This window comes from Populus alba, chromosome 3, assembly GCF_005239225.2.
Source record: "Populus alba chromosome 3, ASM523922v2, whole genome shotgun sequence".
Classification (NCBI taxonomy): domain Eukaryota; kingdom Viridiplantae; phylum Streptophyta; class Magnoliopsida; order Malpighiales; family Salicaceae; genus Populus; species Populus alba.
The window spans coordinates 13,332,598-13,349,963 of record NC_133286.1 but is presented as its reverse complement, the minus strand read 5'-3'; the positions used below and the strand labels follow the sequence as shown (position 1 = coordinate 13,349,963).

At 36.0% G+C, this 17,366-nt stretch overlaps 2 protein-coding genes and 1 non-coding gene across 3 annotated transcripts; all 3 read right to left on the bottom strand.

Annotated features, from left to right (window-relative positions):
* Positions 1 to 1,371: 1,371 nt before the first annotated feature.
* On the bottom strand, positions 1,372 to 6,170 carry LOC118028690 (cellulose synthase-like protein D3). The gene is made up of 3 exons (XM_035032379.2): positions 5,066 to 6,170; positions 3,555 to 4,362; positions 1,372 to 3,241 (listed from the first exon to the last, which is right to left on the bottom strand). Exons 1-3 carry the CDS (start codon positions 5,800 to 5,802, stop codon positions 1,502 to 1,504), a joined length of 3,285 nt encoding a protein of 1,094 aa, XP_034888270.1. The 5' UTR covers positions 5,803 to 6,170; the 3' UTR covers positions 1,372 to 1,501.
* A 1,908-nt stretch (positions 6,171 to 8,078) lies between these two features.
* On the bottom strand, positions 8,079 to 8,150 carry TRNAD-GUC (transfer RNA aspartic acid (anticodon GUC)). The gene has a single exon. It is a non-coding gene; the product is annotated as a tRNA-Asp (tRNA).
* Positions 8,151 to 9,949: 1,799 nt separating this feature from the next.
* On the bottom strand, positions 9,950 to 15,832 carry LOC118028691 (uncharacterized). The gene is made up of 5 exons (XM_035032380.2): positions 14,868 to 15,832; positions 13,835 to 13,871; positions 12,908 to 13,144; positions 12,731 to 12,778; positions 9,950 to 10,637 (listed from the first exon to the last, which is right to left on the bottom strand). Exons 1-5 carry the CDS (start codon positions 15,188 to 15,190, stop codon positions 10,149 to 10,151), a joined length of 1,134 nt encoding a protein of 377 aa, XP_034888271.1. The 5' UTR covers positions 15,191 to 15,832; the 3' UTR covers positions 9,950 to 10,148.
* Positions 15,833 to 17,366: the final 1,534 nt, after the last annotated feature.

Below are 17,366 nucleotides of genomic sequence, written 5' to 3'. Positions count from 1 at the left end.
ACTTTAAGTGAACTTTTTATATTATTTTATTGCAATATTTTTTAATCACATACATGATATTGAGACATTATCTTAGTATTTTTTAAATAAATTATTTTCAAGATCATTATAGGTTTTTATATAAGAAAATAATGCTTTCAATAAAAAAAAATATATGTTTTTTTTTCAAATAATCAAGGAATGTATTAATAAAAAAATTAAGTTTAGGTTGAAGAAATATATTTCTTTTTAATTATTCATTGTCTTTTTTATAAATGTCCTTTAATTAAATAAATTATAAAATATAAAAAACAGGGTTATTAAACACAGTCATGGCTAAGGCCCAAGTTACGAGTCAAATGAGTCAACCTAGTTTGACCCGAGTCAATTTAAAACGTTATTGTTCTAACTTTTTAATAAAAAATTAAATCAATGTTTTTATTTATTTATTTTTTGCAAAAAAAAGCAAACTAAATTTTATTCAAATCGCGAGTGCATTCATTGGGCTGGTTAGGCCATGTTACGATTAATTCTCACCCAATTTATTTAAAAACTCAACATGATATAGGACTAGATGAATAAATCACCTTGTTACTTAGATGAGTTTAATAATATTGTTAAAACATTCTCCACTCTAGTGCTTGGGCTACCATGCTTGGGCTACCAACAAGACACCAAACACACACTAGTGAAGCACTAAAACACAAAAAAATATAATCTTGAGGGGTGTAGCTCAACTGATTAAATCTTGTGTTTGCTTCCTAAAGATTATCAATTTGAGTACCGTAAATTTCAAAGCCACTAAAGACTTATATGGTTATTAACTTCAAAGTCTCGGGAGATTAGTTAAAGTACACGTAAACTAGTCCAGACAAACATAATTAATAATAATAATAAAAAAAAAAAAACGTAGACGCCTATACTCGAGACTAGAGTCGCTAAGATACGATTTTGTTATAAGAGGGCATCGGGAAAAAAAAATGAAAGCAACAAGCATGATGATAGATGCTAACAATCTGACCTGAAACAAGTTCCATAGACTATCTAAACAATTCCAAATCCTTTCCCTCATACAATGAAGCACTTACATTGCAGTGGAAAAGCGGAAATAACGATCACTGTCCCTTTTCATTTCATTAAGATTCTTCTAAGCGCACGCTGCTAGTTTTAGGAAACACAAATCTTCCTACAACATGCTTCCTTGCAATGATCTTTGATCTCAAAGACTCCCAGTCAGACAGCGGAAGAAGAAACAAAACCAAAGATGCAGAGAGAAAAATGTGCCCGTATCAATTCCGCAATGAAAGTAGAAAGAAACGTAAAGATTGCAAGTTTTAAATCATTAAAGGGAAAGGTATTAATCACAACAGTTTCTGAAGTTACATCTGAAAATCTGTAAAGAATGAATGTATTGCTGTATAAACAATCCACACCATGTATGAACATCAAAACTATGCTAGCGATCAACAAAAAGTACATGATGAAATCTGTATGCACATTAGAGATTGCAGAGAAAAGAAACTCATGGGAGTTGGAATAGTCCCCCGATTTGATTGTTTCCTGATGGAGGGTCAATAGCAACCCAAAGTAATGAAATACAAATCGAAAGGAGAGCCGACCAAACGTATATGATGGTGGGTGTCCTCCCTCGTCTTCCCATAAGCCCTTTTACAAAGGGGTAGAAATGAGCCAGGACCCAGAAGCTGAAGAACACACCTCCTAGTAATTTGCTCCACTGAGGTGCTTCGCTATATATAGTTCGGGAAACACCGACTGCAATTGCAATGAAGTTAGTCATAATGATTGTGCAAGGTAGTATCATAAGAGATGTCCATTTGAATAGATAGAGATCAGAAAACTCATCGTCAGCATCATCTCCAGCTGATTTAGATGTCAGTGTGAAAGAAATCTCAATCCCTGCAATCACCTTCAGTAGCCCCTGGAGCACGGCAGCAAGATGCGCACTTGTGCCTCCAATTAACCAGAACTGCTCATTCCTCCACCACTCCTCCAGTTCAATTCCAGACCAGTTGATCTCAAGCACAGCAAGAATGCAAAGGGTCACGCTGATGATAAAGAGGTATACTAGGAATGTGACAGTTAGAGACGCAACGATGAACTGATTGGTGAAGAGTGAAAATGCGGGAATGAAGCAGTAAACAACGAGGAATATAGAAGTGAAAGGGTAAATTCCAACATTGAGGTAGGCAATCCTCTGCAGAAGCTTCAACCTAGGGCCACCCAGGAGGGCGTTGTTGCGAGAAAAGAATATCTCGACAGAGCCAGTCGCCCACCGGAGAACCTGATGAAGTCGATCAGTAAGGTTAATAGGGGCAGTCCCACGGAATGCATCCCTCTCAGTCACACAATAAACCGATCTCCATCCTCGTCCATGCATCCTATACCCAGTGACAACATCCTCAGTTACAGATCCATAAATCCACCCAACGGATTGGCCCCATTCAGTTTTATCTTCATACCAGCAAGAGATGACATTCACTGCCTCAGCAATTGTGGCTAGATGTAGGGGCCTAGGGCCAGTTAGAGCACCAGGAGGTCGTCCGTATTTGACATATGAATTGTCTGCGAGGGGAAGACCTTGAAATGCTGCCACCCTTACTGAATCAAGAAAAAAACTTGAATTACCAAACTTTCTAGGAATAAGAGGAGCGTTGATTTCCTGATTCTCTGCATCTTCCATTCCATGAGATTGGCTGATTTCTGGGGCAGAAGCAACGGCAGCCTTCTTGTGACGGCCGGAGAAGCAGCTGCCATGATCTTCATACCTTGGAGGATCGAAGTCATAGAAGGCAGTCCGACGAAAGAGGCATCCTGTTCCAACATATACTGGACCTTGTATCCCATCAAGGGCTCGCATGTTGACATCAAAGAAAACAGTGTTGTGATTGGCATAGCGGTCAGATGGATCAATTCCTTCGAACCTCTGAGGAAACTGAACATAACAAATGCCTTCCCCACCCCGGTCCATCATGAAGCATATGCCTTCTCTCAATGCCTGGGAGTTGTATATGTAGTGGTCACAGTCAAGGTTAAGAATGAAAGGTCCATTAGACATAACAGCGGAGGCTCGAACCAGTGCATTCATCGCCCCAGCCTTCTTGTTGTGATCATAACCAGGTCGCTTTTCACGAGAAACATAAACCAACACAGGAAGGCGAATGTCCACTTCAGATAGGTTCATGGATTTGCTATCCCCTGCTATTCCTTTTAGTGGTTCATCACTAGGAGGCTGCAACATTACCTGTAGTTAAATGTTCAGCCTGTTATTCAGCACATACAATCTCGCTCCATATAAACATTTAAATAAATTTCAATGAAGTTACTAACTAGCATGTTGGGCAAGTAATGCGTTTGCAATGGAACTCTAGCAACACTAAGCCTATAACTTTTGCCTGTGAAATCAAGGGAAGTAACATTCCATATAGCAAGCAAGATGCAATGAGAAATTAATGGATGCTTTGTGTCTGTTATGTTCGACAACCAAAAAAAAAAAAGAGTTGCTGTAATAAATTCATTAGAAGTTCTAATGTAAGTTTTAGAACAAGTAATCTTACCTGTAAGATGCTGGCATGATCACCCCTAGTATGCTCAGGTGCTGGAGCTGTCCAGGTGCCAGGCCAATGGGTTCCATCAGCCATCCAGGTAGCCTTTGGGATCTTCAATCTATCCATTGGTTCGTCATCTACTTTCTCTTTCCATCTTTTCATTGCCTTAAGCTCTTCTTGAGTATTATAGGCATCAGACCGGCGGCGAATTGAATCAGAAAGGCCGTTAATTCGAACCTTGAATTCATCATACTCACGTTTTGCCCGCCTTCTATCTCTAACAAAATCTGGGCGGATTTTATTCTTGTAAGGATCTCTTCTCATATTGAAATAAGATTCTGGGTTTCTAGGCTCAATTCCATGTTTCCTACAGAATGGAACCCACAAGCTGGCAAAACTAGCAGCCTCTGCCATGGCTTCAAAAGTTAGCAAAGCACCTCCATCATCAGAAACATAACACGAGAGCTTCTCAACTGGGTAGTCAGCTGCAAGAATAGACAGAATGGTGTTTGCAGTAACAAGGGGTGGTTCTTTCTCTGGATCTGCAGTAGAAACAAAGATATCTATGCCAGGAAGGTCAGATTTTCCTGTTGGATTACTTGGACTAGGAGTTTCGAACTTCTCCTTCAGAGCATCAAGGTCAGTAACACGGTTAATTGGACAAAGCTTCGGGAGCTGGTCAAGTAGCCAAGAAAAAGCAAACCAGATTTCACAAACTGTAGACATGCCCCACAACCATCTTGCATCTTCGTTAGGATTTGAGACCCTCCAATGCAGGAATAATGCAAGAACAATCATTCGGACAGGGATTAGAAGCCTGCAAGAATAGTTCAGCATAATGCATGAATTATAAAATCATATAGCTCACATGTGAAAAGCGAAAGCTCTCAGAAATAAGTAAACATAAACTCAGAATATTCATTTCGTGAAATGATAACCAAAGAAAAACAAGCAAAAAACTTCAAAATTTGCTGAAACTGTGGAAGTTGTAGTATATAGAGCGAATCAAAGATGGAACTGAAGCCAATGTAATGCAAGGTGATCCCAAAACCTACACAGTTATATAGCGAATTAAACTCCAAAGGTTATATAGTCCACAATTCCACATGCCCACCAACGCAGATTGAACTAAATCATTCCTAACCAAAGAAACAAAGAAATAAAGAACCTTTCAATTCATAGAATTAGTCAAATGTTGAGAAGGTTCATTATCCAAGACTGACTATGAGGACATCTCTTGCTGTTCTGCAACTCTTTGTTTAGCTTCCCTGTTATTTACCACCCAATACATTGCAATGATGTAAAATCAGTTTCAGAAAACAAATTGTTTTATCCCTAGAAATTACGCATGACTTGAAAAAGCAACCGGCAAATTTACGTTACAAGAACGGATGAAAAACCTACCCCTGAAGCTCTGTATCATTTATTCACCACTCCAAATATGCAAGGGCAGAGAGAAAAGAAAAATCACAGCGCAGAGTAACTAAAAGAGAATATGAGAAGATAATTGGTGCTCTTACCGATATGGAGCAATAACTTTAGTAGATATTTTCAATTCACGGGTAAGGGGTTTCCATTGTTTCTCAACAAAAGATTTCGGGACACCACTAGTACCCTCATCGTTGCCTTTCGCACCATCAGTTGGGCACAAAGCATTTCCATACCCATAATTCGACATAGACTCGAATAAATATTGGGAATAATCAAGCTCACCACTCTGGCTCTTGGCCAAGGCTTTACTGGATTTACCGAAAGATAACCTCCTGCTATGCAACTCGGGCACATCATGGCTCCTATAAGGTTCTTTGCAACCAGGGCATATCCCATCACCAGTAGCCACGACATCCTTATAACAATCCCTACAAATCTTGTATTCACATTCACAAGGTACTAAATCAACGCCACGTTTATCAGCAATGACCTGAGCATCACAACCTGGCACCGCACAAAACGACCCGTTTGCACCTGCCACTCGAGGATGGCTTGTTTGGGACTCGATCATTTTTTCTTTCAAATGCGCACGAGTAGCGCAATTATGCCCTCCTGTAAACATAGAATTCGACGTGAAACTCCTCTCCATCTTCTTTTCATTCTCTGCAGGGATTTCCATTGGCTGGTTATCAGGTGTGGGCGGTATCTGGACTGTATACGTAGCAAATTCTACACTGCCAATTTCACTATCAAGATCCTCCCTTGAGATACTATAGTGGTGGATTGTGGGTGCTCTTCTTAGATGGTATGGATCAGCAGCAGCCATGTTGCTGGCTGTGCAAATCCTTAGCAGACAATACCGAACTAAACAGACCCTGAAATTAATTTGAAGAGTATTTTAACAAGTGGGCATATAATAGCTACCAAAAAAGTATTCACATACACAGATTACAAAAACAGCCCAAAATCATTCCCCCCCCCCCTCCCCTTTTTTTCTATCCAATCTCTCTCTTCATCCTCTCCTTACAAGACAGGAAACATGGGCTATATGGAAAGTGAAGGAAAGAAATCTGAAAGCAGAACTCAGTTATGTGACCACTGATAACGTTGACCAAAAAAAAAAAAGGGAAAGGGAAAAAAAATTGTGTCTATGGAGAACACAGAGTCTGGTGAAAGTAGTTGAGAAACAGAGTAAACAGAAAAGGTAAATTAATAAGAAAGTTTCTTTCAAAGCGTCCCTACTTGAACAACCCAAAAAAAGAAAACAGAGGGACCAGGTCCAATTCAAAGCCTCAAGCCACTAGCATCATTTTTTTATTGAAACCTATCATATCAACACCCATACCAATAATGTCTCTCCAAAAACAAAAACAAAAACAATGCAGGGTCTCTCCAAAAATGATCTGCGCCCCTGTTGGTGGCTTTTGGAGAGGATTAATAAAATTTCCTATTGTGAAAAGCGAGAGAATTTACAGTTTCAACGCTTGTAATGACGACGACGACGACGATGTTTTTGTTTCCCTTCGATTGGGGTATTGAAGGAAAGGATGTGAAAGCGAGACCTCTGAGGATTTTGTAATAAAGTCAGTGAAGAGAACAAGGAAACCTTAGATTTTTTTCAGGGCATTTTCCTTTCGTCAGGATTTCAAGACGCACATTCACACACCTTATTGAATGATGGGGCAAGTGATGAACATTGTTCTATCATTGATATCCTTACTACCATAACATAGTGAATTATAAATCATTGTATTTATATTATTAAGATTTTCGGTGTGATTTTTATGTTCGTGTAATCTTGTGTGAAAAAAAAAGGCTAGCGTGAATTATATATTTTCATTTTTTAAATATGTTAACAAGTTTAGTTTAATTATGTGAATTAATTTTGATCTGGTCCGCAATGGAGTGCATGTAATTAAGTTTACTAATCACTTTCTAGATGCTATTTAAAAAAAAATTAAAGTTCACAAATCCTCTGTACGTCACCACTCTCACGAGTCACGAGACTCGTTCCAACTTCGTTTCTCTATACGACCCAGTTCTTTAAAAAGACTCCCAAACTTTCGTTTCTCGCAGTTCCGTCGCTGGATTTTCAGGTATTTTTTTAATCACATGTTTTCCGTTGATAGAGATAGGGTTTTGCAGTTTGCATGATATGATACTAGTAAAAACATTGAGGGCTGTGTCTTCTTAACATGATATATTGTTATATAGCAGGGCACGCCAGAGTGAATTTTATGTTTTCTCATGTTGTGTTATCGAGTCAGTCTTGGTTTTTAGCAAATTTGCAAGACGTTATGGATGAGAATGATCGCTGAGTTTAACTCAGGTTCTGTTCAAAACAAATTTTTATGGCTCCTCCACTGTCTGGTCGATGCGTGTCTGCATTTGTAGGAAAATGAGTTGACTATTACATTGCTGTGTTATACTTGCCTGTGGCAGGGCGGAGAGGTTCGCTGTTCAAGTGCTCGTTAATTAGAAGATAGGAAAGAGACATGTAATGATGGGTTAATGGAAAGAGAGTAAAGTGCAGAAAAGATAACTGGATTTATATTTTTGCGCAGTGGAGAAACTAAACCAGAGTATCGTGTTTGTGTGAACGCTCAGTTTTTTATTATTTGCTGTTAATTCTTGTTTCCTTGCTTTATAGTCAGTGACTGCTTACCTCTTGCTGAGAGTGCTTTGAAACACTCCATTAAAGACAACTATCGAGGTTCTAAGTTTTAACAGGAGTTGAACACTTGAGGGTCTAGCTCATTGGTCAACAACAAAGCTTGTCTTTGCGAAGGTCCTTGGTTCGATCCTCAAGAGTACAGCCTGTCACCCCCGCGGTGCTTAACAGTGGGCCCGGGGAATAGTCGTGGTGAAGCTGGCCCGGATACAACAAAAAAAAAAAAAAAAGTTTTAACAGGAGTTGAGTACTGAACAAGTAAGCTGCCCTTCTTGCATATATTAAAACTTTATTTTTAAATTTTTTTAATTTATTAATATCAAAAATATTTTTTAAAAAATATTATTTTAATATAAATAATACTCTAGAAAACAATTAGCTTAAGAGCAAGTCGGGCCCAACATTAATAAAAGCAAAAGAACAAAAACTGTCGCCGTTGCCGGGGATCGAACCCGGGTCACCCGCGTGACAGGCGGGAATACTTACCACTATACTACAACGACTTGATGTTCGACTTGCAACAGTTAGTTATTATAACGAACGATTCATTTCATCCAGAAACATCATGGAATGTTTTTCCGAGGTCAGATAATTAAAATAATTGAAAAAAAGTACCAGTCAAATTAATTAAAATACATTCAATATAGTGTAGTATTATGTACGGCATGTGAAAATATTGAATTGATGCAGTGCTGATATCAAGATAACAAAGCTTAGAAATGGCTTTTTAGGATATTATTTGGATGTTAAGATTGCTTTAATTTTTGGAATTTTTTTTTAATGTTAACATCGTAGGATATTATATAGATGTTAAGATTTTAGCACATTACCTTTATTTATATAAAAAAAATTAATTCTGTGATTTATATCATAAATGTAAATCCCTTCAACAGAACAAAAACACTTGTATCGAACCAGATCTCCTCCCCATGGTCTCTGCGGCTAATTATTTATGAGTAGTTTTCATCGTTTAGAATGTCAAAAGAAAGAAATCTAACCTATTGAGTTGGTTAGCTAATTTGTTCCACATGATATTAAATTATCAGTACACCAACGTTAAAGGCCAAATAACTTGTATTTTACATGCAAAATATTTTATTTTCATTTTTTGGTTAGGTTAATGAAAACTATTTGAAATTATTTTTTTGGTGTTTGGTACGTACGTAGGAAAGGTGTTTTGAAAAAGAAACAACGAGGGAATTAATTGGTGATGTCTGAAGCTCTTGGATCTTTTGTTCGGACAGCTAATGTCAGGAATTCAAAAAACTTTTGAAAGCAATCTGTCATTTGAGGGGATTGTTCCTCGACTTCCAAAAGCTTTGCATGTTCAGCTACTGCTACCTACGTGGCCAGTGCTTATACGGGGTTTATATTTTTAAAAAAATATATATCTATATATAATTGCAAATCATAACTCTTTGTATGCATTTAATTACATAAATTAAAAAATATTTGTAAAAATAAATGAAAAAAGATAATTAAAGATTAATTGAGAAATAAATATGTATCAAAATGTATAATCTCATAACATAAATAATTAGCTCGATTATATTTAATAACTTTATTTCTTGTAATCAAAATTAAATTGGATAATAACAAAAATGAGTTGGATTAATCTTTTTTTAAAATGCTCAAAAGTGTCTTCGTGTGTTTTCTAAGAGAAAACTTTAATTGTGAATTTAAAATTTGACACAGATTGAATGATATATATTAACAAAAATATTAAAATAATAATATATTAGATTGATTTGACAATATCCAAGTTATCTTTTATTATCGTATAATTAAATAAAAATAATATTTGAAATAAAAAATTTATTGAATATAATGACATGCATGACTTTGCATTATAAATTTATTTGATTGACACAAGTTTACTTACATTAAATTAATTCAGGATTGAGCTTTTCTAATTTTATTTTTTTTAAGATTATTCTAGCAAATTCCACGAGTCAATTCATGCTAACCTATATAAATCAAATTATTTTGCATTTTAATATTAGATAAAAAAAATCGTTGGATTCAAGCTTAAAATTTATTTGTGAAGACAAGTCAATAATACCTGGATTATTTTTTTTGCACTTTAATCTTTTTTGCTTTGAACCACATTATAGTGTGGGCCAATTGGACTAGTATTTTACTAAATAGTATGATAAGTTAGCTTATAATTGTATGCAAGATAATGGTTAAAATTGTTTTTTAAAATAATTTTAATATTTTGATGTATTGATATTAAAAAAAAATTAAAAAAATAAAATTATTTTAATATATTTATAAACAAAAAATACTTTAAAAATTATACTCAATCAAAATACCAAACACACAGTGATATAAAATCTTCATTTCCAAGAACATACCAACAACACCATCCAATAATATCTTTTCTAATAGACTTATGACACTACTTCCCCATGTTTTGACACTAATATCGCACAAGATTAGAAGTAGTGTTAGTGAATTCAGCAATCTTAGATATACAACCATGCTGATTAACATTATGATCAGCCATCCTGCTTTCCATTTATCCCGCTGTGTTTTCCCAAATAGCATCTCCAGGGCGCACAGCTTATTCTGCAGCAGCAACTGGGTATTGGACATTTCCGGCATCCGGGTCGCCAGCAACATGCAACACAACTGGAACATTTGGGTCTCCGGCATTGTGTGCACTTGGGACGCCACCAGCATTTTACGCACCTGGATCTTAAACATTCTGAGCATTTAGGTCGCCACAGTTTGAACCCACAGCACTTGTTGGAAGCATTCTCAGACCTAGGTTTTGTACGGAGATTCTGCCTCATCTTTTGGAGATGGATCTCTGCGGTTATATTCTCCATTTCGTATATAAACCTGCTGAGATGGCGGATGTAATCAGGATACAGTTCCAAGTTACAGTGCCCTCCTCCTTCAATCCATAAAGGCTCGTACGGTTCTTTTGCCATTTTCCACAGCCCATCACCATGTAACCAGTTCACAACATCATCCTCTGTGCCCTGTAAAACATCCAATGCAACCCATCTCAAACCCTGCTTCAGACAGTTCAGATGCAAAGAGCACATCATAAAAGTTACGTGGTCAGAATTGGCCAACCTAGTTTGAGCCAGATGATATTGTCGACATGCTTAATAGTGAACCTCAGAGGATAACACGCCTTTGCACTTGGGAATTTAGAATAGCAATGACTTTCTGATATGTAACATCCTTAATAGCCTCCTAACCACGAAATCAATGCAACTAGTTTCTAGAACTCGGTAAGATTTTCTCTCTCAGAAACGAAAAGAAACCATGTTTACCATTGAAGATGGGAAGGAGATAGGTTGAAAGAAAAAGAGAGACGACGAGGCTCTACTGTCAATACTATAAATTTGAATCAGCTTTTAACCAGGCATGGAAGACCTGGATCAAGAAATTGTTAACAAATTTACCATCAGGTTACAATAGTTCGAACATATACTTGATTAAATGGAGAAATTATGTAGCTGTTTTCTATTTATCAACCCTAATCTTGTATCAAAATATAGGCGTTAGTGATGAACATCCACTAGCACAAAAAACTTATCAAAAAACCAAAAGGAGGCCATATGTTAGAACAAAAACAAAATACACACTTAATTTGTTATCTATTCACCTGCAACCTTCCAATTACTTGCTAACATACGGGGCGAATCCACTCTTTGTAGAATCGACCATAGGTACCTTTTTTCACGACTAAGCCAGAAAAAGAGAAGGAAAGCGGTTCTCACCTAGACACATCTCTTGCATTTTTTACACTATAACAATCAATTCATGTGCACATCAAGCACCATTTATTCAAGAATAATTCAAAATATATATATATATATATATATATATATATATATATATATATATAATTATGTTGTGATATTGTTAATAGCAACGGAATGTTTCTGATCATAAATTTCCAACGTAATATTTTATTGGTAATTACTAACAAAATAGAAATGAATAAATAAAAATAAAAAAATATCATGTTGGCAATACTATTAATTTGTACAGTTAAACTTAATAATATTAAATGTGTTTTTTAATGTAATTTTTTTTAATGTCAAATTATTTGATAGAATTAAAAAAAAAATACTAAATCACCAACAAATTTAAAAATTATGGTGGTTTGTCCATCGGTACAATAAAATCATTTTCCTTGAAGAATTACAGAGAATTATTAACTATTTTGATATAAAACCACATACAGATTCAATAGATTTGTTATACACGTTATACCGGTCGGTGATTTGCCAATAATATTTCCTGACGAATAGACTAATAAAAATTGATCATCATCAATTTTTTTTTTTTATCATCTATGCTAATATTATGTCAGCCTATCTTTTAAACCACTGGCTGAATTATCAACAAATCTAAAATCTCCAATAAGATACTAGCAGACAATATTTTTCCCTTCAGTAAATCATTAGGTAATATTTATACCGATAAAAACACAGCTTTTACAATGACAGAATATTTCACCGGTGTAAATCAATTTTCTATGTTGTCAATCCTTAAAATTGAACAAAGTTGATTGTTTTCACTAGATTTTAACTTAACCTTTGATGATTGATCAAGTTGACTTAGTATGTGTTTGCTGGTGTGGTGGTTTATAGCAAAAGTTAAAAAGTGAAGATGGTACCAATCACTTTTACTTCAATAGCTTATAAGCCAACATATTACCAAACACAATTAATTATGGCATTTAGCATAATTAATCAATCCAAAATAATGATAATATTGAGTGCTCAAAGACACTCATTAAATATAATTTACTATGTTTCGTCCATTACTATTTATGGTCATTGTAAAAGAAAAGGACTCCATTTAATGTTCTTGGATTGCAAACTTCGGCATTGTATTGATCGAAATCACAAATTCCAGAAATCTCAATCAACTTGGACAGGCTGACCTCATGCATATTAAAGCATTTCAGATCTCAATGTATTCCCAAGCTCTCGTACAATCAGTTGACAGGGCACTCTTTAAAAAAGGATTTGCTTGGCGAACCAAGGTCTCAGCAGAATGATAGCATGATAAAGAGTTTCTAAAGAAGACTACAGGAAGAAAAGATGCTTACATGGATCACTAGAACAGGGCTCTTCACCTTCCGAATTTTGTTTACATTCTGCATTTACGAGACAAGTGCATGTCTTAAAAATGGCAGCAGGGATAGAAGAACCAAAGACATGGTGCTCATTAGTCAATAAACCATTGGGATTTCAAAAGGTAGCAACGACCAAGTTAACCTGCTTACCTTGTAGATGTCAAAGCAAAATGTAAACTTCACATGGCAGAGCACACGGAGGCCGGAAAGAATGGAACTGTGCAAAACTACACCTCTCAGCCTTGGCAGCTTCGCCGCCAAGTGCAATGTTGGCCCGCTACCAACTGACTGCCCATACAAAATTAAGTCTTCCTGACTGACTCCATACTGAGTCTGAAGAAACTCGTAAACCGCCTCTATATCAGCATACGTGTTGGATTCACTTGGCTGGACAAATCAACACAGTATATAATTACTTTGTAGAGGTCAATAATATCCGTGTGCTGTAAACTTCTTAAATTATAGGTAAAGTTGTCAGCTTGGGAAACCAGACAATAAGTAGTGCAACCAGTAAGTATCACATAATCTCAACTGCCAGTTTATTTTCCTTAAAGAATAAACATCATAATCTACTATCTCAACCATATGATATATATCTAGACAGACGAGCTCATTTGTGCTCTGGGTGGAGTTAACAGTGCTCCAGTTTCACTCTCCTCTCTCTCTCTCTCTCTCACTATAAACTTGAAGAGTATCATTATCACTTGGAGGAGTGGTAATAGACGGACCACTAACCCCCGTTCTTTATTGTTATTGTTGTTGTTGCTGATGCTATAAACAAAGACGATGTAATTACTTTCAGTCTTTCAAGTAGATCTGTGCTCTGTTGGTTTTCCCTCGTATGTTCACTAAAAATTTCTTTGGTATTAGATGACCCGGATTTTGCTACTGTTCATAATGCATGGTCCAGAATCTCCTTTATGATCTGGCATTTCAAATTATACTGCTATTTTGATTACTTTACATTTGAACTCCTTGATCTCAATATCTTCAATTAGCTGGATTTCTTGAAACATGCCAATATGCCGTGAGGAAAATGCTGCCTTTGTTACAAGCTTAAGTTAAATGACAGCTTACCTTGCCAGATGAAGCACCATAACCAGAATAGTCATAGCTGCATCATAGCATTCAGATGGCAGAGATCATAATTCAAACCAATTAAGGAAAAAGCAGGGGAGAGGAAAGAATAGCTAGAAAAACTGAAAGCTAATTAAAGAACAATAGCATGAGACGGTCATCTTTTCAAAAGAAAGAAAGTTTCCATGGCACACAAAAATTAGACGACATGCATTTGAATGTAACTGAACCCACAAGCACTCTTAGGTTCAAGGCCATATCAAAGATTGGATCCATAGCGATACACAGAAGTAGTTAAAATGAAAAGCAGAAATTTGAGAATACCATTGAATAGATCATGCTGAATCTTTTTCAGGATCTGAATTATAGAAAGACTGTGCCAGAAATGACAAGTAAAAACAGAGCAAAGAAACAGTAAAGTTAAAACCTCACAGGGACCAAAATGCACACAAAACTCTGAAGAGAAGAAATTTGGCTTTGTTACCAATTATATCCAAATACAAGTCAGTAAGTATCAATTACTTTATCTTTAAGTAAAACAGAAGTCAATAATAAAAAGTGAAAAAAGACTGATGCCAGCTTGAAAACACCTTTAAATTACCATCCATCTTTACTGTCAAGAGTAAAATATGACTAAATAAATAAAAATGGATGAGTGAGTAAATTAAAACAATTATTTGCTTAATAGCTTCAAACTATGCCACTAGCACCAGGGTAATTAAAACTTAACCACCACTACTCACAGATCTAACCCAACAAAATCCAGAACCATATCAGTATAACTGTTATCGGTAAAGAGAGGGGGGGGGGAGAAAATTTTATGACAAAGCATTCATCCCCACAGAGAAAAACAGCTACAGGCCCGTAGGGAAGCAGAGAGAACATTAAATACAAGACGCATTTCACAACAAGTTTTAAATTTTTACAATAAGAAGATGAAAAACTCACAATAAATTGTCTCTGACAGTTTATAGGGGAGAGAATTTGCACTTTCCCCAAATAATTTTTTTTTGCAATAGTTTATGATACTAACCCCATGATGTTAACTCTGAGATTGACCTTGAGCTGCACAAAGAGATCATAAAGCTGGCCAAGGTCAGCAGCATTACCATGAGAGTAAAGCACAGTGAGTCTTGCATAAGGGTTTTTGAGATAAAAAGCAACAATCTTGTTGCCTCTCTTTGTATCAATCAAGAGTATATCTAACGAACTATCATCAGCAAGAGGAAGTGGCATAGAAGGAGAAGATGAGACCACAGAGAACTTGCCATTGTCTCTCTTCTTAATCTGATATGTAGGTGGAGATGGAGGAAAGAAAGCAAACTTTGCTGCTAATTGAGAGAGCATGCACCCCATTCACCCCTCCAACAGTGTTTTTAAATCAAAAACATAAGTTATCCAAGAATGAACAACCTTGATGAGTTCACGTGTAGGGGAAAAGAAGATGAAATGATAGAGAGGTCTGTGGGTTGAGTGTAAAATGGAGAAACGAGTTGCTTTCTAGAAGTAACTTATTCTTGTTAAGAAAAGAGAGAGAAATAAAGGGTGATGGTGCTAATAGAAGAAAAGTTTCTAGGGTTGTGGCTACTGTTTTTGTCCAGCTAAGTTCGTGTTAGCATCCTCATAGTTTTAAGGTTAATTAATCTTGCATATTTCACGGAAGGAGAGAGGGAGAGGGAGAAATGCTGAGGTAAGTCCACGTAGTGAAAACAGAGGACTGTGTGGGTTGGCGAGAGAGAAAGAGGAGTTGCAGGTGGTGGTGTGTTTATGTACGGTGACTAGTAGACTGGGGGTGGCAGAGGGAGTCTTTTACTATGGTAGAGAGAGAGAGAGAGAGAGAGATTGGGGGTTTGGAGCGGAGCAGTGCCTGAACTTCCAAACTCAGGTGAAAACAAGTGCATGACTTCATGGCTGTCAGTTGTACAGATGGAGTCAATGTAGAGAGAGATACGCAACTCCGCTACATGACATTTTTTTTCTGTCCATTTTATCTGTTTGATTGCACACTCTCTTCACCCTAATAATTCTCTGTACTCTCTCTTCCTTTTTTAGTTTTTTTACATATTGCTGCTCTCTTTCTTTTTACAGCTACTACTGTGTGTTCGGTTTTTTCTTCTTATTGATGAAGACATTTAATAATGAAATTGCAGTAAATATTATTTTTTAAAATATTTATATTATATATATATATATATTAAATTTTATTTTAATATTATCACATTAAAATAATTCAAAAACACTAAAAAAATTAATTTAAAACAAAAAATAATAATCAAACTTCCATGAAAAACAAATTACCCCGCAACCACAAATGGTTCTTAATATTTGCCTTGGTTTCCAAAGAAGCCATCAATATCTTTTGAGGAAGACGTAATCATATGATTAATTGACTTGATATACAATCTTTATAAATTCATGGAGGAATATTTAGGAAATGTCGAGACAAAGTGATAAATCTGAGGAATTAATGATGCTTTAGAGGAGAAGATGTGTTTTTTCTTAGCAAACAAGATTCAAAACCTTAATTAATTTTGTGCATAAGAGATAAAATTCTGATAAATGAAAATCTTGATTGTGATGTCCATTTGGATACTACTTTATGGAAGGCCAAGATTATCTTTCCATCCTACAATTATTACAGGTCTGTATAATTATATAGTGGTACATTGCCATGGCCTCTCTCTTTTTTTTATTATTATTATTTATGTGAGATGTCTGTATTAGGTTTTTTTTTTATATCTTATCTAATTTTTATGAATTTTAAAATTAATAATTAGGTAAGTTTCAGTTGCTATCACGAGATTTCAAGGCAAAAACAATCAGTACATTGGGTGCTTTGATAATTGGCACAGAAGAAAATGTATAATTCCAGCTGCAGGCTGTGGCACATAACTTTTTCAGGCAATCAGCTAGCAGTGTAGTATCCATTTCCCAGAACAAAACCCATCAAAAAGTGGGCCCAAAGTCCCATCGTCCACCAAGAAGGACCTGTTGCGTCAACAGCTCCACCTGAAAGCAGCAGTTGTGTCCTTGTTGATAAGCCAATGGGGGTGGCGCGTGGGACACATTGATTAGTAGGTGTTAATTGTTGATGGGCCCATCTCACTCAGTTTTGATTTTGTTATTTGGCTTTCCTATTTGTCTTTCATTCTAAAATGATCCCACAAGGCTTCTCACATGCTGATGACTCACCAAATTACTCCTCTTTGATTTTGTATTTTAGACGGCTCTCGTGTCCCCACGGCATCCCTTCTGCCCGTCTAGGATGCCACGTGTAGGATCAGGGATGCAAAGTTCTTTTTTTTATGAGGACATAAATGATCCAATCCACGAAAAAGAAGGGAGTGGCCTGGCCTCCCTTCAGATATCTAGAAAGTTCTGTTAATATGCATCAATTCTATTTCGTGTATTTTTTTTTTTTTTGACAATGTGATTTGAAGTGATTTCCAAAAAAAATTCTCATATATCACATTGATGAATTTTAGATTATATTTTTTGGATTATTTTAATACAATTTTATCAAATTTATTTG